Source organism: Brachionichthys hirsutus, chromosome 3 (assembly GCF_040956055.1).
Source record: "Brachionichthys hirsutus isolate HB-005 chromosome 3, CSIRO-AGI_Bhir_v1, whole genome shotgun sequence".
Lineage (NCBI taxonomy): Eukaryota > Metazoa > Chordata > Actinopteri > Lophiiformes > Brachionichthyidae > Brachionichthys > Brachionichthys hirsutus.
Window position 1 is genome coordinate 11,290,227 of NC_090899.1, and position 19,067 is coordinate 11,309,293.

The following is a 19,067-nucleotide window of genomic DNA, read 5'->3' on the forward strand; positions in this document are numbered from 1 at the left end:
GCATGTTATAGAGCACACTTTGTCAAACCCAATCATCCCAACACAGATTTATACAACCACAGCATACCTTGTATCACAGCTGCATTATATATATATATATATATTAGGTAGAAGCGTTGAAGTTTGATGACAAGAAAACATACCATGACCATTTAAAAGGGGGACAGGACATGTAAATAATCAGATGAAGAAGACAGTCACTTTATACCAAACATTTTATTTCTCCACTTATTTTTTAATAAAATAAAAATCATTTTACAAAATGATGATCTTCCCACTTTAATCACTACAAAATTAGGTCTGCAGATTGATTATCTCCTTGAAGCAGGTTGAGCTTCAAGGATATAAATACTGGGAGCATTAGGTGTTCTACATATTGTGCAGAAAAGGCTGAAGGATGTCACGATAAAATATGAAGCTATAAATTAGATTACAGTGTTGAACAATCTGATTCAGGTACTGATAATGGAATCCATTACCGATTATGAAAAATAAACTGGAGCCCGTATTTATACGCAGATGTGGAAAACAATTTCTTCTGAAGGCACATCAATATACAATATAACCCCCCCTGTAACCTGAAAAGACAAAATAAAAGATTTTCAAAAAGTGTCTTTTCAAATATTGCACAAAGTACATATATACAATTAGATTCTGTTTACAACCAGATCTTATTGTCTTGATGGTGCAGTGTTAAAAACACTAGAATTGTTTATTTACTGTCAGACTGATAGCATATTCTCAGGAGTGCAAAATGCCACTCAGCCCACTTCTATGTAAACTTCTTACACACACACACACACACACACACACCTCCCTTTAATTGTTACTTTCTTTTGCAGACAGAACATACTTTAAATGACCTCAATAAATGAGAATGCACCGCAGGCAAATTCATACATGCTCTATTGGCACATATTGGAGTGAAGTCACAGACTGGTCAAGCTTCCCAGAAGCTTCAGGTAAGTCCAGATTTGAAAAGAAAAGCTGCTAGCTGTACAGGGACAAGGAAAATATGCCTTTATGATGGACAGTCATAATTCTAGCTATTTGACAAATTATGTTGTGATTTTTACATAATTTGATATAACATGCCAAGGCGGGACTAAAATGAAGTGTGACTGTTAGTGGAACCAAAGATAAAATTGTTTAATTTGCTCACTGATCCATCTGCAAAAAAACAGAGCAAATTTGCAATAAATAAGATATGTCGATTCAGAAGACTTCTTCTACCTTCAACAGGTATGCTGGAATTTGATATACTTCTAATTGATTGTATTTTATACATATAAAAAAATACATAGAATGACAATAATTACATTAACAGAGCATATATTCTCAAAGGTGCAAATCTCATGCCTCTGCCAGCATGACATGACAAATTCCTATCTATCTGGTCGAAGAGAAAAACACAGTAGTCTAACGTGACACCATCTCTGACAGCATCTCACAATGTCTGTTGTTTGACGGTCCCAGATGAAAGCAGTGTCGGCCTATATTATGTAGTTGTCAACCTGGGTTACTGTCAAACATGTCACTTTGACAAAATAAATAACGTCTGTGGTGTAAAAACAACGGCCATAAAAAAGATCTGTGCAAACAAAGAACAAAAAGATCCCTTCTCTCGTTTTTACAGTGGGCTCATTTAAAACAGACCATTGGTTGGCATCCTTAAGATCCTAAGTGTTCCTCAGTGAAGCGCACATTCAAGTACCAGAGCTTTTTAGATACGTATTTTTCTACGCACCGTATAAATTATCTTATTCCTTTCAATCATTTTTTGCAAACATCCATTACCCAAAGCAAATTCAAATAAATAAAGTTTTGTGTCTTTTCAGAAAGCAATGTTCAGAATGGCACATACAAAAAACAAAAATACATTTTCATTACACATCACCAAGGAAAAACTGTGAATGCTGACCTGAAAAATATATATATTCCAAAACCCACTATTCAATCATTTACAAAGAAGCGTACAAAAGAAAATGAAAGCAGCAAGTTTAAGGTGCTCATCTCGCAACAAATCTTTTTCTTTGACACCAGATCCCAACGCCATTTGGTAAACTTGAGGCACTGTGAATTTTAGCGCCCAAAAGCTAACACAATCCAAAAGGTCACCGTATTCATACTCATTATGGATCAATTGTATTTTGTCACCAGAAACATCCAGGAATAAGTGACGGGTAAAAAATCAAGACAGAGGTTTGGAATCCTAAGCGGTTTGCCACTGTTGTGATGCAGCGAGGTATGATTTCCAACTCTGTGACTTTAACCACTTCAGGTCACAATCAAGCAGTCCCTCAGGCGTCCTTCAAATGTTGGTCGTCAAAGTGCATATAGCGTGACCTGTGTGCTCACGTATCTTCAAATGCACCAAGATAAAGGGTGGGAAGTAGAAACTATGCAGAATACAATCAAGGGAGACCAATGGCTGTGGTGTCCTAGACATCTGTTTTACAGCGTTTACTCAATTGGTTTGGCTCATTTCTGTGATGAGAATGAAACAACATTCTCAAAAAACAACATGGGACAAATCTCCACGACGCTTGGCAACTGTTCACAACAGAATTTAATTCCTCCTTTATTTTATCAAATTGAAAATGTTTTGTTTATGTGTTTTTAGTACGGTATGTTATGCTGTATATATTTTCTTCTTACTCTGATGCATGGGTTAGGGTTAGAATGAGAATGTAATTTATCTTTCAAGAAATGAGTCAAAGCAATTGAGAAAAAAACTGTAATATATGTCCCTAGAACACCGTCCTGCTTGATCCAAATAGATCTGTAAACACACTCACAGAAAGGCTGAGAGTTTCTTTATTATTTCACCCCTCGCTCCGTCTTCGTGTGTCCACGGAGCAGGGAGCTCTGGAGGATTATTGTTTCTCGATGTCCCTGTATTTCTTCCGAAGTATGGAAACCTGGTCTTTGAACAGGACTGGATCTAGTCTCACCCGAGAATGGATAAGGGGCATGGTGCCAAACCAGTTGGCAAACGTCTTCATACAGGTCTGACGCTGGGAAAAATGGTCCGGGTCAGCCCAACGAGATTTGGAGTTGGAGTTCTGAGTGAGAAAGGAGACGGAAAGGCACAGGCATGAAGCATGAGAGAAACCGACAAAATGAATAATGCATCATAAATTACCCTAACCTTTTAGAGCCTGATGTAATTATTCATGAGGGTTTTTTATTTTTATTAAAGGTCATATTGCAAGAAAACAAATTCAGATTTCCAAATGACTGATGTTTATTTTAAGCAGCAAATACTTAAGGTGTAAGATGGCATAATGTGTGCAAAGGTCATCAGCCACGAGTAAAATAAGTGAATGTTATTATTATTACCTGGATGTAACTGCCAGTATGTTTAAAAAGAAAATTACTAGAATTTGTGAGATAGGATAAAACAACTTCCTTTATCTTTCTTAGGTCAGGCTTACATTAAAACAAAAAAATTCCTCGTATTCTGCCTCACCTCTCCCATCATATTCTCCTTGTATTGTTTCTTCTGGGTGACCTTGATGGGTGGTAACTTGGAGACTGAAGACACTAAGAAATTCATCAGAATGTCCTCACAGTTTGACATCTTGTCAACCATGTCCTTTAGACTGGTTGGAAGGTAGCTGTTGTACAAGTAGTGGTAGTACCTAAGGGAGAGTTGATTGTGTTAATGCTAAAGAGTTAAATAAAACAGAGAGGCAGACGGTATGAAAAGTCAGTCGTGTATCAATACTTATGATAGATGGCAGCCCCAGTCAACACCATGGAGTAGTCGTTGGTCCATTTGGAAGTGTAGCCCCACCGCTCCTTGTTGCCGTCCCAGAAGTGGTTCCGGGCCGGGTAGCCAACAATACGGTCTGGGAAAAACTGCCACACTGAGAACGCAAAGTCCACCTGGACCGAGATCAGAGAAATGAGGCCAATGAATAGTTGGCACATAACCCAAGGCTGATGGATTGTAAATGTACATGTGTGCTCTTAAGTAAGACGACTGAAAATGTTGTGTTGTGGTAGTCTGACCTCTGCAGTGGAGAGTACGATGTCCTCGTCCAGACTGAGTACAGCATCAGTGGGTATGATGTAATACGGCAGAAAGCGACCGCTTATCACCTAGTATACGTGGAAAAAACACACACAAGTATGAAGGGGTGCTATTAAGGAGTATTTTTTTACAGCTCAGCAACACCAATCACTGTATATAAAGAGGCCCAAATTGTGTACATGAAGTAAATCTGTCTGTCTACTGGCATTGCAAGTTCTTGTTTTACTTTTCTATCTGGATGACAACCGCAGAGTCAGCCACATTTACAAGCTGACAAGACGCCAATGACAGCAGAAATACAGCTTTCCACTGATGAGCTAAAATTACAGATAGAAACCTACAAGCGGTGACGTTTATTTCCGTCCCTGGCGAGACCTGCATTCTGTGCTTTTGGCATCAATCTAAGCAAATATCTTGCATTGCAGGTGCATGCAAAGTGGATTTTGATATTAGGATATATGTGCTGTAATCTAAATGCTAGTAATTAAAACAAAAATCTATTTGAGCTTTATAAATATTATTTATTTTAATATACTAATGCAAAGGTTTCTATTCCTGATAGCAGCGACTTTGTCATTAATGTTAAACTGATAAAGCTTTTCATAAATAAAACTTCATGTAACTAAGTCAGGATTGCAGTCACTAGTGAACCCCTGTATTGTACTGCATACTGCATGTCAGGTAAATAAATACACGATGTACGGTTAGGTTAGTTAGTAGATGGTTAGGGTTATTTATTTGTTTTCAACCTTGCTTTTGCCTTCTATAACAGTGAAAGGGACAGGAGTGGCAGGCCATTGGTGCTTGGCAGGTAGACGCTTTTCACAGTTCCACAGAATGATCACCTGCACACAAGGAAAATAAGTGAAGCATAAATGTCAATCTGAAACATCTTCATCCGCATGCCTACTTCAGTGCATAAGTAGTACATAATGATGGCAAAAATAGAAAACTACTGATGCTTGGCAAACACGCATTACAAATGGCAACACAGTATGTGTAGCTCAAAGCCAACAATTCCTTTTTTGTGTCTTTACATCCTAAGTATGTGAAAAGAAATCCAACAATCTTTGCAACAGTAATTGCAGATCTATTTTCACAGCTGCCACGCCACCTACAGTACATGATGCAACAATTACACAGTGCATAAAGCTAAATGTTTCGACTACACGTGTACATGCTTAGCCATGCAATTACAAATACAGTAAAACTTCATATATTTGTCTAGTTTGCAGACTGAGACCGTGATGAACAAAGTGTGGTAATATTAATTTAACGAACTCTGGAGCTAGGGCTTCCTGGATTTCCTTCAGTGTGTATTAGTTACATGTGGAACAGAAAGAAGTGTCGGGATGAAGGAAGGGCTGGAATGTTGAAATAATAGTGACAGAGAAACATGTCGACCTCGTTGTCTATCATAAAACACTCTGTGTGGAACACTCCATGCTTTAGTTTGTTGGAGAAATTAGCTGTGTAGTAAACATTGCAGATACGATCGGTCTGGTCTGAGATGACAAGTGTTCTGTGTTGGATTTTTTCATTACCTGAGCACAGTACTGAGATCTGGCTACAGCCACAATCAGTTTCATGACTGGCTGGGACTGGGTCACCAGTGGGGACACCACAAGGATGATTGCTGTAAACTTATGGAAGGGCTGAGCACCTGAAAACATTTGCAAACATTTAAAGGTCAGAAAAAAAAAGGAATCTGTCGAGTATCCTTTGAAGGATCGAGGTTCTTAGCATGTAGCAGCATGTGCGTGGATAATTTACTGACCCAGCCTATCGTAGTAGAAAGGGAATTCTGACAGGTGTGGAGAATACTGGGGCAAGGCGAAAAGCCCTCCTGGCAGACTATTCCACATGTGGTAACTCCTTGAGGTGTGATACAGCACCCGGTCCTGGATGATCTGTGTAACAAAGGGGGCAGAAAACCACTACATGAACTGTCCTTCGTGTTTTGTTGGTGGTCTGTTGCAGCTGATAAATATCAAAGATCCACAATACTCTTTGTTCAAATGTGACTTGGAGAAAAATATATATCGAAATATAATCATGCCTGTCTTACATGCTTGCTTGCAAACTGTGTGCCGAAGCCAAATCTCTGGCACTTCTCAAATTAACATCTGAAACAATGAATCACGTCAAATACATGAAACCCTACAGACTATAAATGAGGTTTTCATTCCGCCGTTATATCTTCATAAAAACTACAAACTCGATCAGATACAACAATTGAATTATTTTATCATTCATTTTCCAACCGCTTTGTCCGTTATCGGGTCAAGCTGAAGCCAATCTCAGCAGTCAAAGGGCGAGAGGCAGGGTACACCCTGGAAAAGTCGCCAGTTCATCGCAGGGCAACACAGAGCCGCAAATTTAGAAAAGTACTAACAACCGTAAGGAAAACACCTCACCACTGAAGTAACGTAAAATAAATAACGCCTGAGCTGTGTCCACCTCTGATCTGAAAACAAGACCTTGTAAGCTTTGGTAATGATATGATATGATATTTTTTAATTCAAATACTCTTACATTAAAACACCTTTGGTCTGCTATCTGTGAGGATTTGGGCAAACTAAAGAAACAATGAAGCTCCTCCAGCTTGTAACTTTGCGGCTCTCTTTAATTGAGGAGAAATTTCTAAGCATAGCCCTCATTAAAGTTTTTCTTTTTTATAAAGATGTGTAATATTTAGGTTTTTTTTAAAATACAGCTAACTGGCTAAAATTTGAAGAAATTTTACACAGTGAGAGAATCTCTTCATAAAACATTAAGTATTCACGGGAATTGGTGGGAGTTTCAGAGCAGTTTACTTTGTGTGGAATAATTTGGCAATAAACAGATTCTGGAGGTGAAACAATAAAGATTTACAACAGAATATGTGAAATCTCACACTAACTGCATCTGACCAACAGATAAAAACTGAGGTAGTACTTTTAAAACTACAAAAAAAAAGAAAAGAAAAAATGAAATGTGACATTTCACACAAGTGCAAGTAAAACGGCAACTTTGGCTTTTAAAAGAAAAACATTGAAACAAAAAAACCGCAATTACAGTTTTTACATACAAATGAATACAACATAAATATTATAAGTGTGGACTGTTCAACTGCATCTAATGCATAAAGAGAAATGACTGCATACCTCCAGTGTGGTCATTACAATCTTATTCAAAGAGCTGAAGTATGCCTCCCACAGGAACTGGGTCTGCTGTTTGAGAGACATAATCTGATCCAGTTGGATGGACCGCACAATGGACGGGACCTGAGATTCAAATAAGGACATGTTAGCAGGATTACATTTGCCCACAAATGCCATCTACAGTCTGCAGTCTTTTTTTTTAAGCAGTAGATTCCTCGTTTTTGCTGTTGGTCATTTACCTCAACCTGGATGACTGAGAACCTACACAGACAGCCCAACACTTTTATTTCAAAGGCTACAAAGTACATTCCCTGTAAACTTAAGGACCTGTCCTAATAAAGTAATTGATCGTAGTTTGTTATTCAGTATATCAGTATAGAAGACACTGGTCTGAAATCACACATCAGGGCTGAACTAGACGAGAAAGGTGAACGAAACATGTCCTTAAATATGACTATATATATATATATACACACAAAAATAATCTGTCAATCAGTAACTTTACTTTGGTATTAAATTTCAACCTGTAATAGAAGCCTTTCGTCTGTAGACACAACCGCTGTATTCCAGTCAATGATCTCTGAGAAGGGAAGCTCCCAGCCGTTGCTCATCATCACGGGCACGCAAGCAGCCTGAAAGAGTGATATACGAAAAACGTTTGCATTAAAACTGAGCAGCAGGAAAGCGGGAGGGGTGGATGCAATTCCTTTGAGTCGCTATAATGACACAACTGTACCTAATTCCAATTTACTGTACTGTAATGTTTGGCTATGAGGAGAAACATCTGCATGTGTCTCACTGACCTGTAAAGCCTCCAGGAAGCGAAAGGAGCCCAGCCGTCGCCCTCGTGGTACCAAACAGAATGTGGAGTTAAATAGAAGATCTCGAAAGTCATACCTGTAGAATGATAGGAAAGAAGGAATCCAGCAGGTTCTGATCCATTTAACATTTAGAATAACTTAATTTGGACTCATACACAGGGAAATAACACGAGTTATTCCAGCAGGAAAGTGATGTTCAGGAGCATCAGTATATATTGCTTCATCTTTCAAAGCCCAGAGCTACAACAATGATACCAGGCCAAGCTTTCCTCACACAGTCTGAGTGCAGAGCAGACCACAAAACAATCGCCTCCTTTCCAACGGCTGAAAATCACAGGTACTTTCAAGGAAAATCCCATTCCCTATCAATCTCCCTACCCATCTGGAAAACCTTTGCCCTCTCACCCGCACATCTCAACATCTTCACCTTCTTTTTCCACTGCCCCCACCTAATCTAAGCCTCAATCAGCGCTTGCTTTGATTAAGGAACTGCTTGGAATTCCTCCAGGTGCTGTAGGTGTGCTGTGAGAATGCAAAAAAAGAGTGTTCATTATCCGTGCCAGTTGTCACACACTACAATGGATTCATGAGACAGGGATTAATGTCAGTCTATTTGGCTTCATGGTGAGTCATTCTGAGGAAGCATTCATTGTACGCTCGTGTTTGGGGGGGACATGGGTCAATGGGACACTTTGTGTGTGTTACAGTTGTGAACAATGGCAATCAAATATTTTAGAAGTAGTTGGAATGCAGTTATTCAAAGAAACCCACGCATTGCGTCTAATTGGCTTATTATTTGGTTTGGTTCTGCAGTCGGATTCTTGTTTGACAGCTGGTATGTATGCTCCCCCCGGAAACCCCTTTGTGCTGTCCCACATATCTATTTTAACATTTCAGTTGTAATGGGAAACAGCATTTTAACCATTTAGAGTTTAGACCCAGCAGCAATTGGCCCCGTGATGAGCTGCGTTATGATCTGTCTTATCCCACTTTTTGCCCGTAGCCGGCTGGGATAGGCTCCAGCAGAACCACAAGGCGCATAAGCAGCTGTAGACCAGACGATTGAGGTAGTCTCGTCTACAAGGAAATGGATGGATGTGTACTGTAAGGGAGTAATTATCGTTATCGGTGTTAACTATAAACTTTTTCCATCCGCGTTCTCAAAGACTTTACATGAGGTGACAGCTAGTTGGAAGATACTGTTTATTAAAGATACACAAAATACACTTTTATAAGGAACATTTATTAGAAGGTTAAATGCGTTTCTCATAAAATTGGAAGCACTTAGATCCTATAGTAAAAATTGTTTTCCAGTAAACCTAGAGCTGTAAATAGTGACTGTCTCTGTATAACTCTTCCCTCCATTATAAGGAGAATAGATGAGTGCGTAAGGTCCGAAGTGCACTAATGTAGCGTCATCACAGACCACAGCAATGATTAATAATAAAGAAGACTATTCTGTTACGTGTGTCCATTTTTAAAAGTCTCTCAGTGAGCATGTGAGAAGGGCTTCAGCAGTGAACAGATAAACCATAACCGTTCTTGTTTATGCAGTGCAGTGCTGTTACGTTATCATTATGTAAATGGAATTTATTAATACAGTAGGAAAGTGGGACAGCGCGATTCCGAGTAAGAGAAACAAATAACAGGAAGTGAGTTGGGCCAAAAAAAGGGAGAAAAAAAAATCAACCAGTCTCCTAGCAACAATAATGGATGCTGTGAAAAAGAAATGCATGGCTGACTCTGTCAAGTGCCTGAGGAGACTGAGGGTGGGGGGGAAAGCCAAAGTGTTTGCATCCAATAATCTGTGTAGGAGAACACACATTCACAAAACACAATTTCACTACGTAATTTTGATAGTTGATGTAATTTAAACCGTACATTGAACTAATGAACAGGGACAGGAACAATTGAATCACCCCCATGCACTTCATCGTCATTGGGACGCAGTGGCTCAAGTAGGTTGGGATTTGAGTTGGGAAGCAGAGGGTCAATGGTTCAAATCCCAGCCTAGACAAAAAAACAAAACAGAGTGGACTGGTGGCTAGAGCGCACTAACCACGGCGGCCCCTTCACCACGCATGTTATGGGGCCCCTACATATATATGCGTCTGTGTGTGTGGATTGGGTTAGGGGCCAACTATACGGTGTATGAACCAGTGGCGTCGTTAGGAGCTATTTCAGGGGGGCTTCAGCCCCCTTAAAATAGCTGTAAACAATGCTGTAAACGTCCTGTTACTGTTTTAACCTGTTTGTTTTTGCACTGTATTAAAAAAACAGACTGAAATAATAATAATGTTTAATTTCTCAGTCCTTGTTAGCCGTTTGTGAGGTTTTGTGCTACATTTGCTCACATCCTGTACATCTCCTGGGGGGGTAAGCCCCCCCTGTCCTTAAAACCTAGTGACGCCCCTGGTATGCGTGAAGAACAGCAAATTCTCCCAAGACAAACTTGAGGAAATGAAAGCAGCTCAAGTCCAAGCACGCTCTCTCACCCCACTCCTATCGTGTACTGACTTCTTATCATCTTATGCTTCGCACCGGTTGAGTTCATTTCGGTGTTGCCAGGACTGTTGGTCAAGCTAAAGGAATGCCAGCCTGAAGGGAACGATTGAAAAGGAGTGTCATTGGACGAAAAAGGGAACAGCAGAACAAAAAAAAGGAACCAGTTGACAGACCTGTAGAGCCAGAGCTGCAAGCGGCAAGAATGTCTCACGAATCACATACGCACATAAAGCCTCATTTTGATCAACACAAAATGTAACTACAATACTTCAAGACACTACCAGACCCCTCTGAAAACTAGGAAACTGTGATAATTTACTGCACACTTTCTGGAGGACTTGCATTAGAAAGCGCTGCCTGTAATTTGGGTTCAATGGACAGCTCTCATTGCCCTGTTACATGAGGTCACTTAGCCACAAAGAAAAATGAAGCACTTCTCTTGAGAGAGGGAATTGATAAGACTTCCCTCGATCCCTAAACATGGATGAATTACAAGGGGGCAACAAACACAGACTGATGGATTTCTGTGTGAGTGAGATATTGAATTTATTGTGCAAAATACTTGTGTGACATTAATTACACTAGCAACTACTCCAGAGGATTAACTATAGGTGTAGTACTGACTGTTGGCCAACAATATCAGGAAGGCGATTGACGTGTGATCACTGCCACTGGCATCATCATCCCGACTGTTTTTACTTGCAGTCAAAACAGATGAGCAACCACATTAAACAATGAAACCGGTTAAAGTTATTTTACGAAAGGAACATTGGGCTGGGACAAAATAAATTGGACAGAAGCAGAGATTTAGACAAAATAAGAAGAAAAGAAATACATGTTATTAAGTTTGGTTTTATACAGATTTGTATTGAACAAATGTTATATTATTTATACATTTTCTTTAAAGCAAACTGACATTGTTACAGTTTGTACCTGCCGAAATTGTCTTATTTTGCAGTATTTTCCCACTAGTCTTTATTTGTGAGTTCATCAGAATTATTAAAGGTCATATTAATTTGTCCACGGAAAATTGAGTGGCGGAGCGGTTAGCGCTGTCGCCTCACAGCAAGAAGGTACCGGGACCGAATCCTTTCTGTGCTTGTAATTTGGTGTTATTTCATCCTATCAGTGATACTGTAGGCATGTTCAGATTTGGTAAAAACATTTTTAATTCATAGAAAACGGACTAAAGACTTGAGGTAGCTATTACAGTGTTACAGAAATAACAGTATTTCCAGGTCCAGAAACCTTCTCCAATCAGGCCAAGAGTCAAAAACATCTTAAAAATGTGTTCCACCCTTTATGAAGGCCACTTCAATCACCATAAGGTGTAGTTCATATTTCATTACAATAAGTGTTTCACTTTGGGTGTTACGTTTTCCTTACAGTTTCATCCAGCCCAAATAATCTCATGCGTCAAGGATCAAGGAGATGATATGTCTCCTCGTGACACACAGAACACAATGCATTGCGTGCCTGACAAGTTGATCTGTTCATCTCTTCTGGCATTCCAACTAGTACAATCAACCAGCGCACGGCTGCCAACAAACAGATGAGGGGAGGAGAGGGAGGGTGGCAGAACAAATGGCACTTGTACTGAGAGTGAATAAAAACAATTGCCCCAAGGCTTCAATTGCCCTTCGGGGAGAATTAAAATCTTTGAATTGAATTCAGATAAAGTAATCAAATAAAGGAAGTATTTATTACTTTCTAGTAGTAATTCGTGAGTAAAAGAGATCTAGCAAGTACTCGCTTGTTTTACACTGCTTAAATCTCCATGCATGTACACATTAAGATTGCTGTAGAGAATGGAATGAACTAAATGTTTGTAACGCTCTTCATCATGAAACTGAAACAGCTCCAAAAACAACATCACAAAAACCTGTCTGACTGTTCATCATGACAATGCTGTTGGAATTTGTTTTCTGTGACACAACATTCCAACTACTACGACTGAGTACATCACTTCTGAGGGCAGTGACGTGCGGAGAGGGGAGGCAGCTATCATGCAAAATAAACAAAGGAATGTGTTATATTTATCCGGTGATTTGTACAAAAACGTTGTTTTCCATTTAACAAAATTGTTTTTCTTTTAAAATTGCTGATTTTTCACATTTATCTTTCAAACACTGAGAAGAGACGTGTGTTGAGGCAGCAGCCATCTGAGCCTCACCTTGGATTGGAGCCCTAACCGCTGACATGCTATGCAGTCAGACCGTCTCTCTGAATGTCGCCGTTTGCTATAGTTATGTGAACTAAATTGTTCAGCTGATGTATAAAATATAACATCTCACTTGAATCAGCCTAACAAATCATTTCATGCACAAACTCAGTAAAACGCCTGTTTAACAGCACTGACCTTTCAGAAATATTGTGTGGTCGTCTAGATGTGTCATTTCTAGGCTTGTATTGATGAAAAGTAAACATATAATCTGTGCAAAGTGGTTTTGTGGTCTACCAGCCTTCTTTCCTGCCCTGCTGTATCGCTCTTCTCTTTCCAGCGGGGTCAGCCATCCATGGCGCGTTGCCACAGCTTTGTCGTAAAGATGTGGAACTGGAGGAACCTTCTAGTAGTACAGACACGTCACTTTATTGCAATAATTGGCAATAATAATAATTGACTTTCAGCCGTCTGTGTCTTTATCCACTACACTTGGTCCTGCATCTTCAAGGCTACGTTCACACTACAGGCTGGAGTGACCCAAATCAGATTTTTTTGCCCCGATGCGACCTACACGCCACTGATTCACGACTCCGCCCCCACGCGTTTCTTTGTAGAGACGTTTCTGCCACTGCCCCACAAAACGTCATGACTTAAAAACCTGGCTCACTTCCTTTTTTATCCTCTTAAAAATATTAATTAGTAAATGTTCTGGCTCCGGTTGGACAACAGTTTTAAAATCGCCACATACGCGTCACTGTTACCATCCATGTTTACTTCCGCACGCACTGAGTGTCACACACTGCGTGATGTCGTTGTGTCCTCTTCTGCGCGTATGGGACACAGGAGATCGTGTGAAAGTCGCATTTAATTGGAAATGTGAACAATCCGAATTGAGCATTAAGCCTTGTAGTGTGACCGTAGCCTATAAGTCATCCTTTGTTCCTCACCTATATGCTCACCCTCTCCTGTCTGTTCCACTGGACTCTCATCTTCGGAAATATCTATGTCTGAATCTCCCTCAATGATTCTGTTAAGAATTCTCTCTGCCTCTGTCTGAGAGTTGTCGACCAGAAATATATAAAAGTACAAAGTCATGATTTACACTACAGCATACATCAAGACATTTATTTTCCCAGTAAACCTAAACAAACTACTTCTAAATGATGCTCAAATGACTTATTCGTTCTCAGGAGGCCAGAGAAACATTTTGAAAGCGTGACTACTCCCACTGAATTGGACATGGGATTCTATTTTATGCTCTCCATTGACCTTCCTGTCTTTCCTTATGAAACAAAGAACAATGAGTGTGATACTCAAATGCAACAAAGAGCTTCAACAGTAACTTTTGTCACAATCCTGTTGTTTAAATCTTCTTTTGTTCCGTGTGTCTCCTCCCTGACTTCTGTTTTTTTTTTTATCACAGCATGGGAATAGCTGAGAATGAGCTGACTGGGGCGTGAACGAGACACACCTGGACAGATTACCCGTGATTATCCTGGTTCCTTTTTATTTCCTGCTCTTCTGCCCGCTCCTTGCCAGATTATGCGTTGTACCTCCGCGGTTGCAGTCTCGCCTCTCTTTTGTTCTCCAGTGTCTCCCCGTGTTTCTCATCCATGTAACTGAAGGATGTTTCTTATCTTGTTACAGATTATTAACAGACAAAATAGAAACAATGGAGAACTTAAATAAAGTGCTTACTTGACTTGTTTTTGCTTTTTTAAAGAGTAGAGAGAGAGAATAAGGCCTGAAGAAGACCACTACAACCATATTAATGGTGGGAAATGCTGATCAAATGTTCTGACATAGCAGTGAAAAAGGCATATAAAGTTAATGCACAGGAACTCAAAGACCAACCATCCTCCCGAACGATTATCGTTTTCCCAAAGCTCTATAAAGCCTACATCAATTTGGCGAGCAGATCTCTGCCAGGGGCTTTGGCCAAAACTAAGGATTAAAACCCCGCTAGTCTATAAATACACTTAGTAGACAAACGCCAGCATCTGACCAGTTATTTAACTCACCTCGTGCTACTGGATGGCTGGAAAGTATTTTCTTTTTCCCCTCCAAAGTTTCTCTTGCTCTCACTTTCTCCTTCAGTACCTCAGACCCCCACTGCTGTCTTTGTGTTCCACCAAACCCTTTTCTCAGTTTGTCTCCCGCTCCTCTGCCTCATACTCTCCCACTTGGCAGGACCTCTTAATTGGAAACAAGCCGTGAGAGGGATTTCAGTTTGAGGTTCAAACTGCATCTGACCTGCCTCCTGCTGTATCTTTTCTTCTCTTCTTCAGCTGTATTACAAACACGTATGCTGTGAGTCTGTGACCAAGTGCAGACAGTTTAAGGACAGAGTTCGAGAAGTAGTTGACTGTACGTACCATCTGCAATCAACAGTGCTACATAAAAAAAACATCTAGCTTCATTTGATTTAACCTCATGGAGACATACTATAGCTTACTTGTGAAACGCAAACCTGGAATATTCTCTACTCTTAAGAAATCCAGTCAGAACAGGAAGTTGCCAAGCATCACTGATAGACTTTAAGAAGCACAGTTTTGTCCAAAGACTGCCACACGATACACCAAAGAAGTAATGACGATCAAAATGCTTGGAAAAATGTACAATATGTATGTATGCGTCTCCTCTCCATGCACTCATATGAGTGCTACCTGTGTTTACAATCAGAAACAGCATGGATGCCTTCCAAACTGTGTTGTCGTTAACAACTGTCCAGCTGCTTCTAATTGGATAGGGTTTGGGGAACTACGCCGCCGATTGGTTTGGTACTTATGCAGTTACGTACGTTTTTTTTTTACGAGGTCGTGTGGATTAAAAAAAAGTTCTAGGCAGAAAAGGAAGGATGTTCGGTTTTTAGAAAACCCGGCTATGTGTGTAAATGGCCTATGAAATCCCATGATATCCAAAATGAACAAATAACAACAAGATAAGAAGTTTGGGGGGGGGGGGTCAATCACAGCAGGTCCCACAGAAAGCAGGGGCCACCGAGGACAAGGGTTGGGGCCAGGGCATTCCAGACTGGTGCAGTTGGGTTTGCCTGAGCAAACAGGGACCGGAGTGGCTTCCCCTCACTGGAACCAGGACTTTGTCCACACTAATCCACTCCAAAGAGCCACAGTCAAACATCCACCACCACGTAGTCACCAGAAACAACACGGCATGGGGGGGGGGGGGGGGGGTCAGAGTGACTGCAATGGGCCAAAGTTCAAGACGGGAGAAAGACGCCAGTTTGCTCATAACTGCAGGATTGTGTGATGACCACAGAGAAACTTTCAGAGGTGCAATATTGTCTTCAACTGGCACAAGAATGTATTCCAAAAGCCCCGACTGGCACAGGATTTTCAGTAGAGGGCTTTTTTTATTTAACCCTAACTTATATGTGAACATAATGAAGTTGTAATAGTGTTTTAGCGCTATAGAGCTAAAGTGCTAAATAAATGCATACCTCGGACATAATGAAAGTAAAGAAGGAAAAGAGGAAAATCAAACCATGAGCGAAGGCCTTAAGAGACAAGATGAAATATCATCCAAATTTGTTTTTTAGTCATGATAATCTGTCTTTTATGAAGCTCTGCTCAATGTACCCATCAGAAAAGCACACGAGACCCCAAAGCTGCTGGTTTAAACGCAGTGCTTCCTTTGATCACGGAAGGCTGTGTCAGAGGCTAAAGACTGCATTACTGAGTACCATATTATTTTATTTATGTTTTTTTTAATATATATTTTCAGTAGATTAGAGATGCTAAAACTGTCCACAGGTATTTGTGCATGGAACTGTTCTCTTAAGAGCAAGTGACAGCTGGCGGGTGAATGTGTGCACTCTTGTATTGTAGGATCAGGATGATCAGGAATCATAATACACGGGCAGAAAGATACACCCGTTAAGGGCAAGAAAGGTGCATTCATGTCTGGCTGTAAAAAAACGACCGTATGGACAGATGGGGGTATCAAAAAAAAGTACACTCTTGTATCTGACATCAGAGCTGATCTACTCATCTGTGCCTCATGATGTGTAACTTTGTAAATGAAGAACCATTAGAAAGCATCAAGTGTTTCTGTTGTTATCGAGTAACTCAGGAGAGCAACATTTGTACTAATTATGCTCTACTCTTGACAGCTCCCATGTTGCATTCAGATATACGGTACCGTTATCACTGCATCAGTTCTGGGAAATATAAGGATGGATTACTAGACATAACAGACTTAGTCACTCAACTAAAAACGGGGAAGCAAAACAAATGACTGCAAAACTATAAAATGGTGTAATGAGTGGACATAATCAGACCCGACAGGTTTTTTTTTTAGATGATTAGGCAAGTGTACGACAGTTTGCCATGGTGACAGAGCACATTCTGAAAAGTCCGGATTCAGTCCAGTGAGGGAACTGCACTCTGTCAAAATCTTTATCTAAAAATGGAACACTTACCATAATGGCATCTAACAGCATGAACGGGAAAACATAAACCACCACACTGACAAAAAAAACAACTAGAAAACGACAATCAGAGATTGCAGACCCTCGCCTCCAAAAGACTATTGGATCTTGTGAGACAGTAAACGGGGCTTCCGGATCAGAGGGGCCAAACCTGCTCTAGCTTGCTGCTCCGGAACGTACTACAAGACTCCTTCTGGACTCTTTTTCCCATCATGCCATTCGTGTCCCTCCCTCTTAAAGTGGCAGTTTACAGCACAGGCACAATTCCAGATGTAAAAATAATTCTAGAATCTGGATCCAGATCCGGATCAACACCATTCTCTGGGAGGACCGAGCCACGGACAGAACCTTGCTTGTGTAAAATGTTCAAGTCGATTGGGTTACTAGTTTTTGAGTTATGCGCTCGGACAGACAAACAGACAAACAGACAAACAGACAGACAATTGCAATACCCTCGCTTCCGCTTCGGCGAGGGTAAAAATGGAACACTTATCATAATTCAAGCCCGATGGCGTCTAACAGCATGAACGGGAAAACATAAACCACCACACTGACAAAAAAAAAAAAGACAAGGGTTCGACTGGAGAGACGATGATGCAGCATTTAGGTGTGGCACTTACTTTTCATACTCTGCGTTGTCTTCGTCGCAGCGTGCGTCCTTGTACTTCTGCCAGTCCTTCCCGTGCTTACAAGTGGTCAGGAGCACGATGTCCTCTGAATTATTTATGTGATATAAAGAGTTCCTCGTGTCTGATCCTATTCCAGTTAGGTATCTTTTCCCTTTAAAAACCAGCAGGTACTTTCTCAAAGGAGGAAAGCTGTTATGTTTCATGTGGCCCCTTTCACCCCCTGCCTTGGGGTGGTCCTTCGAGATAAGAGGGAGCGAGATATCGAACTTGGGCCTGAACTTCTCTGTGCCCATGCTGGCTTTGGCCAACATGGCGAAGCCGATGTCAAAGTCAAGAACTTCGGAGTAATCTGGCCAGGTACCGGAGAAAAAATTGAAGATCAAGTGGTTCTTGCCCCCGTTCCACAGAGGATGACTCCAGACTTTTGTTTTCATGTCAACGACATATTGACGTGAAAGACGGTCCCGGTCCAGAGTGTCCAACCCCAAGACAAATACGCACGCCTTTCTTGGGTCAGGTGTATAGAACCTGGATTCTTCAATCGCTGACAAGATGTTCTGATAAGTCTCTGAGATCTTCTCCTCTTTGGATGGGGGGTAGATATAAACTTTGAAGCCATTCCTCTCACACGGGGACAAATCGAAGCAGGAGTCCATCCTGCAGTGTTTTCCTGCAGAAACCGCAGACTCATCTTGACTCGTCACGCTCCGAGACACGCGTTTGTTGTGGTCCTCGCTGCCGTCCTCCTCCCCGGAGGTGTAAGGCTGCGTGGGCACGGGCACGGGACGCCAGCGCGCCCCGGCAGCCCGGCCCGACGGTCGGTTATCTGCCGGCCCGAAGTAATAGCAGAGGAAAATAAAGAGGCTGGCGGAGAAGAGGGTAAAGTACCTTCTGTTGGTCTTCATGTGTCCTCGGAGCTGGAATAAGACGTCTGGCAGCAAATCCGAGACGTCCTTGAGTTTTGATTGTCACCACCTCCTGCGGGAACGCAACGCCATCATCATCTTCATCACCCCCCCCACCCCGCCCCCGCCCCCGGGCTGCGAAGTTTGTGCGCTCACGTTTATTCCTTCTGTTAGCAACTACTGCAGCGAGCCCTAAATATTAGAAATGCCACTATCGCTATCAAATGTTTCATTGAACGTAACGATACTCAAAGACGTGGGCGGAAATACCACGCCTCCATAATCGATTACTCTGATTTCTGGCTGATGTTAGTGTCTGAACGCATCCCCGGTTAGCCCGCTAGCTAAAGTAGTCCGAATCAAAGTAGCTTTAAATCCGGTTAGAAGTGAAGACAGCCGGCCGGCTAGCAT

The 19,067-nt window shown here is 41.1% G+C and overlaps 1 protein-coding gene across 1 annotated transcript; it reads right to left on the reverse strand.

The window, feature by feature from the left end:
• Positions 1 to 2,876: 2,876 nt before the first annotated feature.
• On the reverse strand, positions 2,877 to 18,656 carry LOC137911610 (exostosin-1a-like). The gene is made up of 11 exons (XM_068755998.1): positions 17,743 to 18,656; positions 7,986 to 8,079; positions 7,707 to 7,814; positions 7,186 to 7,305; positions 5,817 to 5,949; positions 5,584 to 5,702; positions 4,789 to 4,884; positions 4,018 to 4,107; positions 3,731 to 3,891; positions 3,473 to 3,644; positions 2,877 to 3,065 (listed from the first exon to the last, which is right to left on the reverse strand). The coding sequence occupies exons 1-11, from the start codon at positions 18,654 to 18,656 to the stop codon at positions 2,877 to 2,879; spliced, it is 2,196 nt and encodes a 731-aa protein (XP_068612099.1).
• Positions 18,657 to 19,067: the final 411 nt, after the last annotated feature.

Coding starts and splice junctions, on each gene's coding strand:
- LOC137911610 (XM_068755998.1), bottom strand. CDS start 18,656: ATGAAGACCAACAGAAGGTACTTTACCCTCTTCTCCGCCAGCCTCTTT. Junction 5,950..7,185: donor TTGTAATGACCACACTGGAG/GTATGCAGTCAT, acceptor TTTGTTACACAG/ATCATCCAGGACCGGGTGCT. Junction 3,066..3,472: donor AGGAGAATATGATGGGAGAG/GTGAGGCAGAAT, acceptor TTTCTCACTCAG/AACTCCAACTCCAAATCTCG.